This window comes from Salvia hispanica, chromosome 6, assembly GCF_023119035.1.
Source record: "Salvia hispanica cultivar TCC Black 2014 chromosome 6, UniMelb_Shisp_WGS_1.0, whole genome shotgun sequence".
In the NCBI taxonomy this organism is placed as follows: Eukaryota; Viridiplantae; Streptophyta; class Magnoliopsida; order Lamiales; family Lamiaceae; genus Salvia; species Salvia hispanica.
Genome location: NC_062970.1, coordinates 37,373,074 through 37,389,056, shown reverse-complemented (window position 1 = coordinate 37,389,056; position 15,983 = coordinate 37,373,074). Strand labels below are relative to the sequence as shown.

At 37.9% G+C, this 15,983-nt stretch overlaps 4 protein-coding genes across 6 annotated transcripts; 1 reads left to right on the top strand and 3 right to left on the bottom strand.

The window, feature by feature from the left end:
- Positions 1 to 204: 204 nt before the first annotated feature.
- Positions 205 to 3,064, bottom strand: LOC125192565 (chromatin remodeling protein EBS-like). 3 transcript variants are annotated; one of them, XM_048090179.1, is made up of 6 exons: positions 2,808 to 3,060; positions 2,364 to 2,488; positions 1,814 to 2,156; positions 1,664 to 1,732; positions 763 to 901; positions 205 to 381 (listed from the first exon to the last, which is right to left on the bottom strand). In XM_048090179.1, exons 3-6 carry the CDS (start codon positions 2,137 to 2,139, stop codon positions 355 to 357), a joined length of 561 nt encoding a protein of 186 aa, XP_047946136.1. In that variant the 5' UTR covers positions 2,140 to 2,156; positions 2,364 to 2,488; positions 2,808 to 3,060; the 3' UTR covers positions 205 to 354. The 3 variants fall into 3 exon arrangements, with proteins under 3 accessions (XP_047946136.1, XP_047946134.1, XP_047946135.1); XM_048090177.1 differs by lacking the exon at positions 2,364 to 2,488; XM_048090178.1 differs by lacking the exon at positions 2,364 to 2,488 and having other exon boundaries at positions 344 to 480; positions 2,808 to 3,064.
- Positions 3,065 to 3,945: 881 nt separating this feature from the next.
- Positions 3,946 to 5,260, top strand: LOC125193915 (uncharacterized protein At4g08330, chloroplastic-like). Its single transcript, XM_048091854.1, has 2 exons — positions 3,946 to 4,071; positions 4,610 to 5,260. The coding sequence occupies exons 1-2, from the start codon at positions 3,989 to 3,991 to the stop codon at positions 5,052 to 5,054; spliced, it is 528 nt and encodes a 175-aa protein (XP_047947811.1). The 5' UTR covers positions 3,946 to 3,988; the 3' UTR covers positions 5,055 to 5,260.
- A 173-nt stretch (positions 5,261 to 5,433) lies between these two features.
- LOC125193914 (plant UBX domain-containing protein 4-like) lies at positions 5,434 to 7,804 on the bottom strand. The gene is made up of 4 exons (XM_048091853.1): positions 7,319 to 7,804; positions 6,695 to 6,989; positions 6,051 to 6,146; positions 5,434 to 5,942 (listed from the first exon to the last, which is right to left on the bottom strand). The coding sequence occupies exons 1-4, from the start codon at positions 7,756 to 7,758 to the stop codon at positions 5,559 to 5,561; spliced, it is 1,215 nt and encodes a 404-aa protein (XP_047947810.1). The 5' UTR covers positions 7,759 to 7,804; the 3' UTR covers positions 5,434 to 5,558.
- A 2,533-nt stretch (positions 7,805 to 10,337) lies between these two features.
- On the bottom strand, positions 10,338 to 13,922 carry LOC125195265. Its single transcript, XM_048093441.1, has 3 exons — positions 13,908 to 13,922; positions 11,550 to 13,383; positions 10,338 to 10,748 (listed from the first exon to the last, which is right to left on the bottom strand). Exons 1-2 carry the CDS (start codon positions 13,920 to 13,922, stop codon positions 11,593 to 11,595), a joined length of 1,806 nt encoding a protein of 601 aa, XP_047949398.1. The 3' UTR covers positions 10,338 to 10,748; positions 11,550 to 11,592.
- Positions 13,923 to 15,983: the final 2,061 nt, after the last annotated feature.

Sequence of the window (15,983 nt, the reverse complement as noted above, 5' to 3'; positions counted from 1 at the left end):
AAACACTACATACACATCAGAAAACATAACGAATTATAAATCACACATTTAAAATATTTTACTTCTACCATTTTTGGAAAACTAGGTTTAACGACAGGTTTTAATCAACAATTTCATGTTTTTTAAGGGAAATTGTACACGCACATAACAACAATAATGAGTAGTAGTAGTAGTACTAATTTACTAGTCTGCACAATAAATAGATGATGAAAACTAGGTTAGCATAAATTAGGAAAAAGCCTCAGGCCTTGTCTTATAGTTTTCCCTCTCTCTGCACTGTACAATTCCACGGTACAACAACAAATAGTGCACTACTATGCAAGAAATCTTCGTACATACTCATGCACTACTCATTCACCTCTTTCTTCGCTTCGCCTCCACCTAACAATTCATTATCATCGAAGGGGTTAAAGATGCCCACTTGAATAAGTATGTTGTGTCTCAAAATAGAAAGAAAATCATCCCTCGTCCTCGCAGCTACTGCACAGAGGAGACGAAGTAAAAAGAGTTCCAAACTTTATCTTGATCCCACTAAGAGAGAGAGAGAGAGTGTGTGTGTGATGTGTGTATATCTAATACACAAGTATAGTGTGATTCACCTGAACACAAAATTTTGATATACATGATTTTTGTTTCTCCTATTATTATCTTCTCAAGAGAAACCATCATTTTTAACAGCCATGGCCTAAAATTTTAGGGTAGAGGCATCTACTGCTACAGGTAAGAAGAAAAATGAGCTCAAAGAGAAGAAAACGTCTTCACCTTTGTCTCAGCAGCTGGTGATACAGGAAATGAGTTCAAAGACCTTTTGGTATCATCGTCGGATGAACAATCCAAGCACATGAACTGATCCAGCTTCTTTGCCTCTTCAATAGTCATGCCCATACAAGAAGGATGAAACCTTCAATCGGAAAGAAGCATCAGAAACATATCCTCCAAAGGGATGTAAGGAAATGACGTCCACATGAAAATAATCTTCAGTCCAACACAACACAAGTTCTAAGTTGGCCGAAGAAATAGAAAACATCAAATAGTATGGAAAACGTGTGTCATGAGCATCAGAAAGTACTCACCAATTTGGCTCTCTTTAGTCTACAATATACCTACAACTACTAACTAACCAGAATTTAAAAATAAAATCGCTCAAACCACACATCTGTAGTGATATCTCAGTAAATATTTCTGATTTTTTCTAGCATGAGATCTTTGCCTCTGATGGTAGAAACTATACCAAAATTTTCCAAACTGGACTGCCTTTCCTGAGTAGAGGCATGTTCCTCTCTGTTGTAAACTCCAAATATATCTTGAATAGGAGAAAGACATAACAATATACCCAGGGAAGAAGGCCAATAACGGTTTAGACACAGAGGATTCATGGACTAAGGAGGCCATCCGGGTGATCTTTTATGGAAAAACACCCTTTTATTTTCGATTATCTCTTATAAACGTAAAATTAGTGAAATACAGCTAGTTGGACTGGTCAAAGTGGCAAACATGATGAACCTTGACTTGGCAGCATAAATGGATAGTTATGAATTTGCGAGGGAGGGGGAAGAGTTGAAAGTTCCGAATTTGTGAAGAAGACAAATTACTCTCAGAGACCCTCAAATACACAGACGAATGTTACATTATAAGAAAAATAACTGTAGGATATATATCATACCAGTCTTTACATCCTTCACATTGCACCATGAGATCGTCTGGATTATAAGGCATCTCACACTTGCAATATCTTGAGAAACAAAGTCAACAAATAAATAAACAGATAGAATAAAAATAACTGATCATCAAAGATTTAATAGCTGAGACTCACACAGCAACACGGTCGGGAGTGAAGCTTCCAGTAGCAGCCTTATACTCAAATCTGCAAAAGTAATCATTCGTCCCCACATTCTCTAGCTTGGTGTAGTTCTTAAACGTATGCACAATGCACTTTCCTTCAATGGTGTGAGCACTTTGTACATCGTAGTGGTCCGACAAGAATAGCTCCTTGGAACTGTGGAACTGCCTACGGCCTCCAATTGATTCCTCAGGGCGGTAGTACCACCTCACCCGCACTTTCATGTTACTCCTGTGGTCAGCCTCAATCTTTTCGACTCGTGCCACATATGGTGGCCTGTCCGTATCAGGCGGTCTCATCAACACACAATCTCCAGCTGACAAACACCAGTTTATTTCAGTTCACATCAACTAAACTATACTAAATGAATGTATCAAGACACAACATATATAAACCATCAAGTTCAAAATTTCAAAACTAGACTTAAAGTGGCCGAGGTGGATGAAAACACGCATATTCAAAACTAAAACAGTTCAAGCACATTTCCTAGGACAAGAAAACGAGTTAGAAACAGCACCAAAACCTTTGTTTCCGTTCGAATTGAGATCATTGAGCTGCCCGGTTACACGTGTACAAACAACCGGCTCCAAACCAAGTTAAAATGACAGCATTTAGGCATTTCAAACTTGCAAGTAACCAACCAGAAACCTGATAAAGAAGCTTAAAACAGAGTTGTTTAACCAAAGCTAGTTAACAAAATTATAAACAAATTCCAAATTCCAAATTCTAATCAACCTCAAACAAGCATTCCCTAGCTTCAGGAATAGAAAGAAAAAAAAACATTTTTAGCAACACAAAACATGAGCCACGAACATCAAAACAAACAGCCCCAAAACCCCACATTTGATACCTCAACATACAAAAAGTACAAAATCATGTTAATCAACCGCCAACACGACGATTTAAAACACAAGAGAAATAAAAACGAATAAAAAAAATAGAGCAAAGGGGATGAAAATGGGAATACGTCTGACAACTTTGTTGGTGCCTTTTATAGTGTAGGAATCAACGTCTTTTTTCCCCGGCTTCGTCTTCGCCATCGCGATCGAAGGACTGGGTCCAATTTTGAGCAGGGAAGTGAGAAACAGAAACCCTAATTGCCGTGTTGAAGAGAGAAATTCAGTGGCTACGGGTGAAATTTGTCGGACGACAAGGGTTCAGTCTTTGCCTAAACTGATCAATGGATCTTTCGATTTAACTCTTCAGCATCTCCAATGGCCGGCTAGCCACCGGCTAGCCGACGGTGGCTCGTGTGTGGAAGTCCGGATTTTTCTTTATTATGTAATTTTTTTGATTTTTAGTTAATGTACTTTTTTTTATTTAAATAAAATTAACGAATTTTTCCCGTATATGTGTCGAAAATTTAATTAAAAGTAAATGTAGTATATTTTGAATTATTTTTATTGCGGCCGGCCTATGGCTGACCTAAATCTGATGTGGCAGGTGGATTTTTTAGTGTTGCTGACGTGGCAGGGGAGAGAATGGCTGGCCTATTGCTGACCTAAGCACCATTGCGGATGCTCTTACCACTTCAAATGATAAATGCTCTTTTTCTATATTAGGCTCATTTTACTAAAAAAAATTTAATAAATCAATGAAATGTATTTTACTAAAAAAATTAGCGTACTAATGTTATTTATAAAGAGTAAATCTCCAAAATATACAACATAGTCAAAAGTTGAATGTTGCAATTATATAGATTTTGTTCACCTCTATAACTCTTTTTTCATACTTAACACCAAAACTATTTTTAGTGGATGAAAATAGTAGTATTTGTATTTTCATCTGCGAAAGCCAAAGATCAAATACGAAACAAACTAGAAAGTTTAATTTAATTTTAGGCGATAATAACTCTTCTAACATTATTTTGGTATTGTATTTAGACTATTTTTCAATTTACTTAGAATTTCACAACAGATTATTTAACATAATGATAGTATTTGCTAAAAATATTTAAAAATAAATAACGGTCAATTCTTTGAAAAAATAAATCCAATTTCTAGGTGCAGCTACACCAGCGTAGGAAATCACGGCAACGTAGTTACCGTTGCAAGCCTTTTGATGCTGTCCGCTCACAGCTCGTTACTTAGTAGTACTATATTCTTCTCACACACTCACAATCACTGCACACACAAAAACAACACAGTAATGAGCTTCGGCAGCGACGATCTAGAGGCTGCTCCGCCACTGCAACTGTCATCATCTGATTCCTACTCTCATGTGTCTTACAGGTTTAACTCTCTCTTTCCCACCCATCGTCTTCATCAATTCCTTTCCTTTTCATATTTTTTGCTCATTCACATACTCTATAAAAGTATCCATGAGTTATAAATTAAAAAAAATTGAATATAAAAGATTCTTGATAGAGAGATTGAGCTTATCATTTTCTTGTTTAGAGCTGTTTCAGCTACATGGATTAATCTTACTGTGATCTCAAGAACTAAAGATGTGTGATTTTATACAAGAAAGAGGAGTATGTAATGAAATTCTCTAACTAGATAATTAGATGAAGGTAAGCCATGCTGTAATTTTCCATATGGTGAATCAAGATTGATATGTAGATAAAGAGTTAAACCAAAGTTATATATGTCCAAAAATGTGAGTTTGTGATGAAAATGAATTCAAATTTTCATATATATGCATATGTACTCGTTGAATATAATATTATGTTGATGATCCAGTTCTCATGCTCAATCCTAGTTCGTTAATTGTCAATTCCCTTTTTTTTTTTTTTTTTTTTTTTTTTTTTTTTTTTTTTTCTTGCGGCAGTTGTGGCTCGTGTGGGTACGAACTGAACCTCAACTCTTGCAACCGCAACATATCAATGATCGATTCAGAGTACGGCAAGTCGATGAAGCGAGGGGTCATATCCTTCTTCTCTGTTGATGAGAGCCGATTCACACAGATAAACAAGCACCGATGGCTACCCTACTTGCCTTCATGGAGGCTATTTCAACGACCAACCAAGCTGTTATGTAGGGGTTGTCGGAGCTACATTGGCACGGCGCGGAATGTGGAGGATGGCATTTCTTCCTCTCCGTATCAACTGGTAAAGCAAGGCTCAATGACTTGGGATGGGATCTCTGCTCGTAGGATGTACGAGATCAAGATACGTTCTCTGAGACCCGTGGCATTTACTCTCAGTGATGAATTGGACTCAAAATTTGAAGAATTCCATGATCATACAAGCTCAACTGTTCAATTGGTTGATTAAGTATGCATCAAAAGGTTTTGTAACTTCTACTTTTCCCAATCAACAACCGAATACAGATAGCTTCTATTTTTTCCCAATTCAGAGTGTCTAAATATATACTCCCCCCGTCACATAATAAATGGGACACTTTGTAATGACACATAATTTTAGGAAATATTGTTGTGTGTAAAGTAGAAAGAGAAAATAATATATTTATATTAATGTGAGAGAACTTTTTCCGTGACATCTTTTCTGCGACAAACTAAATAGAAAAGTGTGACATCTATTGTGGACGAAGGGAGTACTATATATTATACTAAAACAAAAGTTGTCTAGCAAACATTTTATGCATCACATGGGAAGTGTAGAAGATCCAAATTTGCAAAGAAGAAGTCCCAAATAAAACTGAAACCAGTGGGAATATAGAGGGCTAATCAAGATGTAGAGTAATTGGTTTTCAACAAAATATAAGACTTCATCAGTTTCTCACATAATATACCCAAATAATTACCAAATAATTACCGGCTATAGTTTCTGGATCACAACCGAATTTGCAATTCCGGTTTCGTCTATCGTCTGGTCCAGATCAATGAGCTGTTTGGGAGGGAAACCCATGGATTGCAGCTGATAAGTCCTTGGTCCATCAGGCCGCGATGCATCAATGAAGCCTCGGATATCTCTGATCGTGTGGTGGTTGTTGAAGCGTGAAACCATGCGTGTCCCATCTGCCAGCCTCAGCTGGATAGATGTGGAAGGCTGCGCCTGATCAACAACCAGACCAGGGGATGGTGTGGGAGCAGCAGTCAGCACAGTATGAATGCTGCTCGCTTCCATTGGCGCTGCTGTGTCACTGGTGCCACCTAGAGTTCTTCCAACTCCTTGGAAGGGAAGACTCTTTTTTGGTGGCTCCTGCATTTCAAAAGCATGAGCAACACTAAAGAAAATGAAAGTCTGCAATATTGAAGTAGTTGCAGGTGAAACGACACTGGTATTAGATCGTTAGAAGTGAGCTTAAACCTTGTAGTCTTCCTCCCTCCTTGTAAGATTAGCATGAACAGCATTCCTCTTATCTGCCGGTGCAAGCTCCCTTGGGCACTCGGACTTTGCAATGCTCTGCATCACGATATATATTTACAAATACCACCATGGTTTCATTAGGAAGCTAACAAAGAAAAGTGTCAGTGAACTAGAGCTAAAACGACACAAGGAATCCTGAGCCTAAGATATACGAGAATATAATACAACTGAATATTTCTGGTGATCAACTGATCATCAAAAGAAAGTAGAAACAATCTTCAAGCAGAGGCTGATGATAAAATATGGCATCTTAATCAAGAAAAATGCCAAAGTTTTGACCTGGATTTTAAGGCATAATAGCTACCAGAAAAAAACAGAAATCAAGTTTCTTTTGAAGCTATAAACAGATTGTGAATCATATCAAGATTAATTAACTTGGAGCAATGATACGATATGGCATCTCAATGAAGAAAATACGAATACCAAACTTTTGAGATGGATTTAAAAGTATATTAGCTACCAGAGAATTAAAAGAAATTAAGTTTCTTTAGAAGCTAGAAACAGAGTGTGGAGTGACCACATCAAGATTAAGTTTCTACAAACAAATTTTTGGGATCAAATGAACAAAAAGTACAACAATATACCTCTAAGAAGGAGGCGTTTGCAGGGTCATCAAACCTCCTCAGAGGCCCATCATCAATTGTGAATCCATTTCTCCAAAAAGTGATGTTGTGGGTAACAACAGTTTGAGGCAGGCTAGGCTCAGGGGTAGCAGAAGAAACCTCCCCGGAGAGTAACCTTCCCGTCCCAGCAAAGCTTCTTGAGCTCAAAGAAGGCAAGATATGTTCAGCTGCTGCTTCTACACCTCCTGACTGTCTTGCTTGATTGAATATGGCATCCACATCATTCGGCTTAGGTGGACCACGAACAAGCATTCCACTAATCGCAAACAATAGCATTAGCTATATCGAACAGAGTAGTATCTTTTATTCTTCATTACATAACAAGCTAGGGTTTGATCGTAATCGAATTTATAGACACAATTTATTCACTACATAATGATCTAGTATTTGATCAGTAAAATTGTAAACTAGATAGCAAATAATCACATGGCTAGGGTATGATCATGATAGTAATAGAGCTTATCATGCATAACAAAATTTCTTTACTGCAAAATGAAACTGGTTGATCATTTAAATTGTAAACTACGACATGACAAATACCATATGAAAATAAAGCAAAACTCATCGCAAGGAGCAATATTTTACCTCTTTTCTCCGCCAGTGTAGTATTCCTGAGGATCAAAATCAGGATCACTATCAGACTCCTCATTTGTAGGATTCTTATTGAGATCAGCGAGAGTCCTAATTCGGCCGCCAGCGCCAGCGCCAGCGCCTCCAGCAGCGGAACTACCAACTCCAACGCCACTTTTAGCGGCGGAGCGGGAAGCAGGCGGCGGAGATGGGGATCGCGACCGGGAAGGAGACGGCGACAGCGACTCCGAAGGTGAATAAGGCTCGACGGGGTTGGCGTCGTCTAGGTAGGTGGAGACCGCGGCGTCCACTTCGAAATTGTGCGATTCGAGGAAAAATAGGGCTTCGGATTTGGAAGGGCAGGCGGTGATCTCGCAGAAGGCGTTGATTAGGGAAATATGAGGGTGGCCGTCGAGAGTTGCATCTCCGGCGAATTCCGGCGACTGATTCGCCATTGTTGGAGCGCTCTTTTTTGGTTGATTCTTTTCTTGTTGAGGAATTTTTGGTTCGGATTTATATGGACTGGAACTGTCAGTAGCTGCGACTTGGAATTTTTACTTTTTAACTCCTGGGGTAAAATTACATTTTAACCTAAGCTCCGATTTCCAAGTCAAATGTGACGTCATTTTACTTATAAGTGTGTTTATATTGAGAATACTCAAAACAGAATTGCAATTATATTTTCTTTTCAAAATAAAATTCTAGATAAATAGTACCCCCGCTAATCACGAGTGGACTCCTAATCAATTGACTAAATAGAACTCTTCATCACGGACGAATAGAGTATTTTATTAATTATAATTTCTAATTTATTTTATTAAAAATAGTGCAGTATATTAAAGTTAAATTAGTTATGTCATTATATCAATATAATGATATACGAAGACTATTATGACATGTTTTTAAAAAAATATATGAACATGATATAAAATTATAAAATTTCATAAAATAATTTTTGTTGCGTAAGCAATGGTTAGTAATTGAATACTAATCCAGAAATTTTTATATTCTATTTTAAGGAAGATGATTCCTTCCTTTCTTGGGCGGCAAGAGATTTTTTATATCTTTAGTTTGCGTGTTTAAATGGAAGGAGTAAAGGGAATAAACTAGAGATACAATGTATTTCTATTTTAAGTAATGAGTCAATTGTTGGGACAAAGAAAAAAAAAATAGATCATCTTCAATGAGACGAGGGAGTAATACGTACACATTTAAATTGTGCCCAAGTGTAGTCCACTTGCATAGGGGGTAATCTTTCTTAAAGTTTCTAATTGGCTAGATATTTAAATCAATTCAATGTCTAACTATTGCTTCATAGATTAAACAACGACTATAATTTGGTTCGATTTGATCCAAATCGTATCCACTATCCCATAAGTTTTTTTGAGTATGTGTATATATATGAAGCCAGAAACAATAATACAAGAGGTGGTTGTTTAAAGAAGGCACTGTTTCATGATTGTTACTTTACTTTGTATGACCAAAATTATTAGTGCAACCATAACAAGAATGATTGGTAAGACCAAAATTATTAGTCCAACCATGTCTAGATCGAAAATACACCCTCCGTCCCAATAAATATGAAATATTTATTTTTCGGCAAGAGATTTTGTATGGTGTTGTTTTGTGGGTTAAAGAAAAAAAAGTAAGAGCAGAGAAGAATAGAAAAAAAATTATTTCTATTTAAAAAAAATATTTTTAAATGAGACAGATGAAGTATCGTTTCATTGATTAAAATAAATTGGGCCTGGCGTTGGAATGCCAGATATATACGCAACTTCCGTTGCAAAATATGAGTACTAAGGTCATCTCCAACCATTTACACCAAACTCAAACCCAAATTTGAGTATGAGTTAACACCAAAAGTAATTTTACTCCGATCATTTACATCAAACTCAAACCCAAAAGAATATTCTATTTTCTCCTACTTTTTATACTTTTTCAATTATACTCACATACTTATTTAAATTACACATCAAACCCACAATACTTTTTCAATAACTTATTTATATTAAAAAATTAAATTAATTTTCTTATTAATAGTATTAAATATACTTTACATTAAAAAACTTACACTAATTTGAAATGTTCTTAATTTTAAATAATTAATGAATCTCACCTGACTATAAATAATTTTAAATAACGAATGCCAAGCCAAAAGAAATAATGCATTCCATTGCAGCATTACTACCAAACCAAAGAAACAAGTATTCCAATAGCATGCTTTCTTGCTGCAGAGAAAGACAACGTATTTTTTTTTATATATGGAGTGATTTGCAAATCTTAAAATTTTTTGCAGTAGATACCCAAATTTGGTGTTCTACTCTAATTTTGGTGTTATCACATAGAAAAACCCAAAAATATGTTTGGGTTTAGAGTATGGTTGGAGATGTTTTTTACACCAAAAATGGGATATGATGTATGGTTGGAGATGGTCTAAACGGTAAACCCCAATTTTATTTGTTACTCCCTCCGTCCACGAATAAGAGTCCCGTTTTTCCATTTTGGTCCGTCCACGAATAAGAGTCCCGGTTCATAATTACCATAAATGGTAAAAAGACCTCACATTCCACTGACTCATTCCACTCACATATCACTTAAAACTAATATATACAAGTGGGACCTTTATTCCACTAACTTTCTTCCACCCACTTTTCTTAACATTTCTTAAAACCCGTGCCATTTATAATTGGGACTCTTAATCATGGACGGAGGGAGTAATTGAAAAAAACAATCAATTGTTCAACTACTTTTATCGATAAAGACTGGAGAATATCAAAAGAATATAATCTCAATAAAGATTCATATATTCCATCGATAACAGATTATATATAGAAATAAAAGAAAAATATCAAGTCTACTTTTCCCCTACATCACGCCGCTGCTTCCTCCTTCGTGATGAACCTATTTCCCTTTCTCCAAGTCTCAAATAAAGGGAACAAAAAAATCCGGCTCAAATCTCGTATTTTAATTTAAAAATAATACCTAAAATATGAGATTACAAATAAATATAGTAAAATAAATTAGTGCAAAATTGGAGTCATCACCGAAATAATATAAAATAAAAGATTAAAATTACAGGCGTGAAGAAATGTACAATAACAAACAGAGTAACAAAGGAATTACAGAGTGAAAACCATTGAAAACAGCACACTCTGCGTCACTCAAATATACATACCAAATTAATAAAATGATAATTTAAAAAGTTAAAAGAAATTAAAACAAGGATACTCCCTAATAACCGCATCCATGCCATAGTAAAAAAAAATTAGAAACAACCCTTCTTCCATTTTTTTTCTTTTTTTTTTGTCCAAATGTTCAATTTCTTCCATATATTACAGTATGTAACTACCATACGCTTTCAGGCGTACTCCGGTTACGTTTGTTGCCTAAGGAGACCTTCTTCGTCTCCGACTGTTAAGGTAAACCTCACTCCATCAGCAATCTGTAGAAATGATGAAACATAACCAATACAGCAGTGATGAGAGTGTTGGGGAAAATGAGAGCTTATAATCATAGCATTTGTATATGATGAGGAAAATCAAATGTGTCACACTTTTAATGTAGTGTGTCTAGATATGAAAAACACCCGCAGCCACGACCCGTCGACCACCACCACCACTACAACAACGTCTCAATCATGTTCGTCTTCTAGAAATCGAGCAAAATCACTACAAACAGTTGGGGATTGGGATGATTAAAGAGGCCCTCACTCTGGCATTGGTATCACATTTTTGGTTGGCCCCCAACTTACAAGTATCATGTGAACTTACTTACTTCTTTTTTTTATCTCCTATGTATTCAATGGTTATGACCACCAACTACTTTCTTGCCTGTTTTAATGAAACAATCATCCAACTTCTGTTCTAGGATGTAAATTAATGTAGCACAAGAAAAAATAAATAAATTCTTGAATTGAAAATGTACAAGAAATGGATGATGTGGGAATCCCATGTTATCTCAAAACATTGTCAGAGTATTTTATCACAAGAATAAGCTCATGATCTAGTTTTTGCTTCAATCAATTCTTTCCCAATTCTTTATTCAAGTTGGATCTCAATTCTTATATCATTCCAAATTTCCAATCTACCAACCTATCCCCAAATTTAGTACAAACAAACAATGAACACCTCTAAACCAATCAAATCAAATTCACAACTCAAACATAAACTAAAGCAAGAACATAAAACAAAAAGCAAAAAATTACTCAAACAAAAACAAAATTCATGAAGAATTATTAGTATACCTTTCAATGGCTTAAAATCGGTTAGATTTCTCGATCGATCCATTCAGTCCCGCCAAGCCCTAGTAAAGATACTGGTTAGCCTATTCGCAGAGAGTCTCTGCAGCGCCTTCTTTGCCCCGGGCACGTCCATCTCCGCGAGCCTCTGCACGTGCCCGTGAGCCCCTGCAGCCACAAGCCTCCTCCGGCACCCCTGGCTCCCTCCAGCCACAAGGGCCGCCGCCACCGCGACAGGAAACTTCTTCGACACAACCTCATTTCTCGGATCCAACATCTGCACCAGCCTCATCAAGCTCTTCTCATCCTTAACGAACTCCTTCTTATTCGAATTCACCGTCAGCAACGACAGCAGCGCCTTCGCCCCGACCTCCTGCATCCCGTCCGGCTTCACCGACTCCATCAATTTCACGAGTGATCCCATGCTTCCGGCGATTGCCCTCTTGTTGCCGTCGCTGATGGCCAAATTCGCGAGCAACGAGGCTGAGATGTGCTGCAGCATCACATTGCCGTGCTTCACGAGCTCCGCGATCTGTATGATGAAGGCCGTCGAACCGGAGAGCATTCTGTAGCCGGAATCGGAGACGGAGAGGGAGTAAATCGAGCGTAAAACGTGCTCCATTGTTTCAGAGTTGGAGCAACCGCAGAAGAGCTGCAGTAATCGATGCAATCCTTTGTCCTCCAACAAAAGCCCTCTGAATTTCTCATCGGTAGAGGCGAGGATTGAAATGCAATTAGCGACTTTCCCCTGCGTCGATTGGCTACCGGAAATGAGCAATTGCATTAAAATAGGGATTGCGCCTTCTTCCGCCAAAGCAATTCGGATATCCTCAACGCCGGAAATGTTCCGAATTGCACCCGCGGCGTGTGATTGAGCTATAATCGAGCCGGATTTCAACAATTCAACGAGAATGGCGACGCCGCCGTAGGCGGAAACCGCCCACGCGTTGTCAGGGTCGTCGGTGATGAATTCGACCGCCATAGCAGCGCTTTCCTTCATCGGCATTGTGCCGCATTCGATTATCCTGAGGAGGGGACCTAAAGCCCCTTCCTCGAACACGCACTTCCTGGGCAAATCGCCGGCGGAGACGATGAGGGAGACGGCGACGACGGCGAGCTCTCGAATGGAGAAATGAGCGTTCAAATCGAGGAGAGAAATCAAGCAGGAGATGTTCCCCTCTTTGGCGACGACGGCGGCGGCGGAGGAGTTGTGGTGGTCGGAGAGGAGGTGAATGAGCGAATCGAGAGCCTTGAGTTTAAAGTGGAGGGCGCCGATCTGGAGCCTGGTGAAGAGGTCTGTGACGAAGAAGGCGAGGTCGTGGTTGGGGTCGGGGCGGGAGAGGACGATGGCGGTGGACTGGTGGAGGACGCCGGAGCGGAGGAGGAGGTCGAGGTCGTTGGTGTGGCGGGAGAGCCAGGCGGAGGCCATGTCGAGGTCGGACTGCATGAGGAGCTTGCCGCCGGAGAAGGAGGGGAGGGAGCAGTGGTGGGAGAGGGTTTGGGTGCGGAGGAGGGTGGAGAGGAGGGAGGGGAGGAGGGTGAGGAGGAGGGGGTTGTCGGACCAGTGGGGGGAGTCGGAGATTTCGGAGAGGAGGGATTTGGCGGAGGCGAGTTTGGAGCGGATGATTTGCCAGCGGGAGGAGAAGGAGGAGACGGAGAGGGAGGCGGGGAGGAGGCGGTCGAGGAGGAGGGAGATGGAGAGGAGGGTTTCGGCGGCGGAGGAGGGCATCTGTGTTTTGCTTTGCTTGGCGGAGGGAATTGTGAAAAGGAGAGAATGGGATTGGGAAATGGTGTGGAGACTGGTAAAAAAAAGGAGGGAAGAGGAGGGGTAGGCGGTCGGCTACTACTACTACTACAATCCCTACTAAAACTGTCTTTTATTTCTCTGTCTCATGCCAACCTGTCAAAATCTATTTGTAATATGAATGTTTCTTACTCACTTTTTTAAGTGTGACTCACATTTATTGCCAACGTCCCAACGTCATTCAAGGTTATACTACTATCTTACTGGATATTATATTTTTAAAATAATAAGTATTACAAATTTTGATATACGGAGTAATAATTAAAGTTTAATTTATTCGCCTAAAGATTATGAGGTCTATAGATTTAGGAATGTCAGATTCATCTTGAATTTCAACTATGTGGAGTATACTTTTTATTCTGCATAAAATTTTAATATTATTTGCCAAATACGTTAATATCAGTTGATATTATCAGTTGATATTATGAAACATAATGTATCAATGCTTTATGAAGTCAACTAATAATAATATATCAAAGAGATTTTTTATCTCTGTTTGATACTAAAAAATTTTCTGATAAATATTGTAAACGTTAGAAAATGGGTCGATTTTTGCATACCAAAAAGATATTCATGTTTACAAACTCCTCTAATAAGGCGTAGTTGGATTTTTGCATAATAAGGAGTATATGTTTTTATTTCCGTTTGATTGTTTTACATTACTTTCTTTAAAAAGATACTAAATCACATTAGTATTATTTATAAAGTACTTAAGAACTAAAAGAATTTTTTCCACTTTAATTTAATACTAGTACAATTCTGCTATGACTGATCATAAAGTTCCTAATTACTTATAAATTAAATTAGTAACATTAGGATAAATATTTTATTAATTACTATATCACTCTCTAGCTAGTCTTATACAATCTCACTCCTAGAGTTGGACTATGCTATGTGATTTACTTTCGACTAATTATATATGAATATCATTATAAATTGTTAAGATTTGCATGCACGAGACGAGACTGTATTTAAAATTATGGCTAATGATGTTCATGTGAATTGTGATATAGTTGTATATAGACACACACTACTTAATATATGTATATACTTCATCCATGTTCGTTGACTTGTAAATTACTCAACTTAATCAATAAGATTGAGAAACGCATGTGCTCTTTGCATGACCTACATCGATAAAGAGAGTTATATCTAATGTGGTACACATCCAAATAAAGTCATATCGGGCACAATGCATATTACCATATGTTCTTCTCATGTTTGTTATCTTTTGACGTCACATTTGAAATCAATGCATTTGAAAATAATGTCATCTGACTCTAATTACGGCACTGAACTTGCTCCAGCATGTTACCAAGATTTTTCATAGTTTGCAATTTGAAACTCGCAAATAGGGCCCGTCAAATCGGGTACCCGCGGATATCTGATCCGAAAATTTCGGGTACCCGATCCCGAATTTCCCAAAAATTGATACCCGATACCCGATCTGAAACTGATTTCGGATACCCGAATACCCGACTCGGGTATCCAGTCCCGAAAAATCGGGTATCCAGTCCCGATTTTGATTTTTTTTTAAAAAAAATTAACTACAAACTTGTAGTATACTACATTGGTGAAACTGTGCATATTATTTCATGCAAATTTTAGCCACTGGTAGTGAATGAAGCAAACTGGATGATGAATGAAATATGAGTACAGATGCGTTCATTTCACAAAATATTTGAAATTGTTTCTACATGTATGTTAATACTATTATTTTGGAATACAACAAGTTTGATTCATGCTCTTTATTTAGTCTTAAATCTAGAAAAATCGTGTGTTGACAAGAGTTCAAGCTAGAACATAGGTATGCAAATTCTGTAACAAGAAGGCTTCTTAATCTTGGTTGCCTTATAGTGTCATTAATTTCTTATAGTATGAATTTACATATACACAAAGATGAACTAAACACATATAGAATCAAAGATTATCTTCAAACATTAAATAATCCAATAAAAACAATACAAAAATACCTCTTAACACCAACACTAAATGTGACTTTCAAAATTACATTTAATTTATTAAATTAAAAAATCGGGTAATTCGGGTATACCCGATCGGGTATCGGGTTATCTGATACCCGATAATCCAAAAATTTCACTACCGAATTCCGATCCGAAACCCAAAAAATTGGGTATCGGGTATCCAATTATCCAGTGTTTTTCGGGTTTGGATATCGGGTATCCAATATCTGATATCCATTTTGACAGACCTACTCGCAAGGGTGAAATTGAAATTAAAAATGACAAATTATCACTATTGACATATTAGGGTCAAGTGTAGTGTCTTAAAGTAGGGTAGACGTCACCAAACCGAACCGGCCCGGAACCGTCACCGGCGGTTCGGAACCGTGAACCGGAACCGCGGTGGCGGTTCGGAACCGGATAGGAGTCGGCGGTTTAGGCGGGCCGGTTCAGGTTCACGAAAAATCAAGAACCGTAACCGCCGGTTCGCCGGAAACCGGCGGTTCCGGTAGCTTTTCAGGGTTTAGGGTATAGGCATGCAGGCGTAGGCATGCCGACTAAGAGTATATATATATACTATCTATTTACATTTATAATTTATTGTTTTTTACTTCAACTTTTTTTATTTAAGTCTTTTGATTCTTTTGTAATTTCAATTTTCAACATTTGTAT

What these genes read in the sequence shown, in the direction of transcription:
- LOC125193915 (XM_048091854.1), top strand. Translation starts at nt 3,989, where the DNA reads ATGAGCTTCGGCAGCGACGATCTAGAGGCTGCTCCGCCACTGCAACTG. An exon ending in TACTCTCATGTGTCTTACAG is followed by an intron (nt 4,072 to 4,609) that starts GTTTAACTCTCT and finishes TTCTTGCGGCAG; the next exon opens with TTGTGGCTCGTGTGGGTACG.
- LOC125192565 (XM_048090177.1), bottom strand. Translation starts at nt 2,880, where the DNA reads ATGGCGAAGACGAAGCCGGGGAAAAAAGACGTTGATTCCTACACTATA. An exon ending in ACTCCCGACCGTGTTGCTGT is followed by an intron (nt 1,733 to 1,813) that starts GTGAGTCTCAGC and finishes TTGTTTCTCAAG; the next exon opens with ATATTGCAAGTGTGAGATGC. An exon ending in CACCAGCTGCTGAGACAAAG is followed by an intron (nt 382 to 762) that starts GTGAAGACGTTT and finishes ATGAATTGTTAG; the next exon opens with GTGGAGGCGAAGCGAAGAAA.
- LOC125193914 (XM_048091853.1), bottom strand. Translation starts at nt 7,758, where the DNA reads ATGGCGAATCAGTCGCCGGAATTCGCCGGAGATGCAACTCTCGACGGC. An exon ending in TACACTGGCGGAGAAAAGAG is followed by an intron (nt 6,990 to 7,318) that starts GTAAAATATTGC and finishes GTTTGCGATTAG; the next exon opens with TGGAATGCTTGTTCGTGGTC. An exon ending in CAAACGCCTCCTTCTTAGAG is followed by an intron (nt 6,147 to 6,694) that starts GTATATTGTTGT and finishes ATCGTGATGCAG; the next exon opens with AGCATTGCAAAGTCCGAGTG.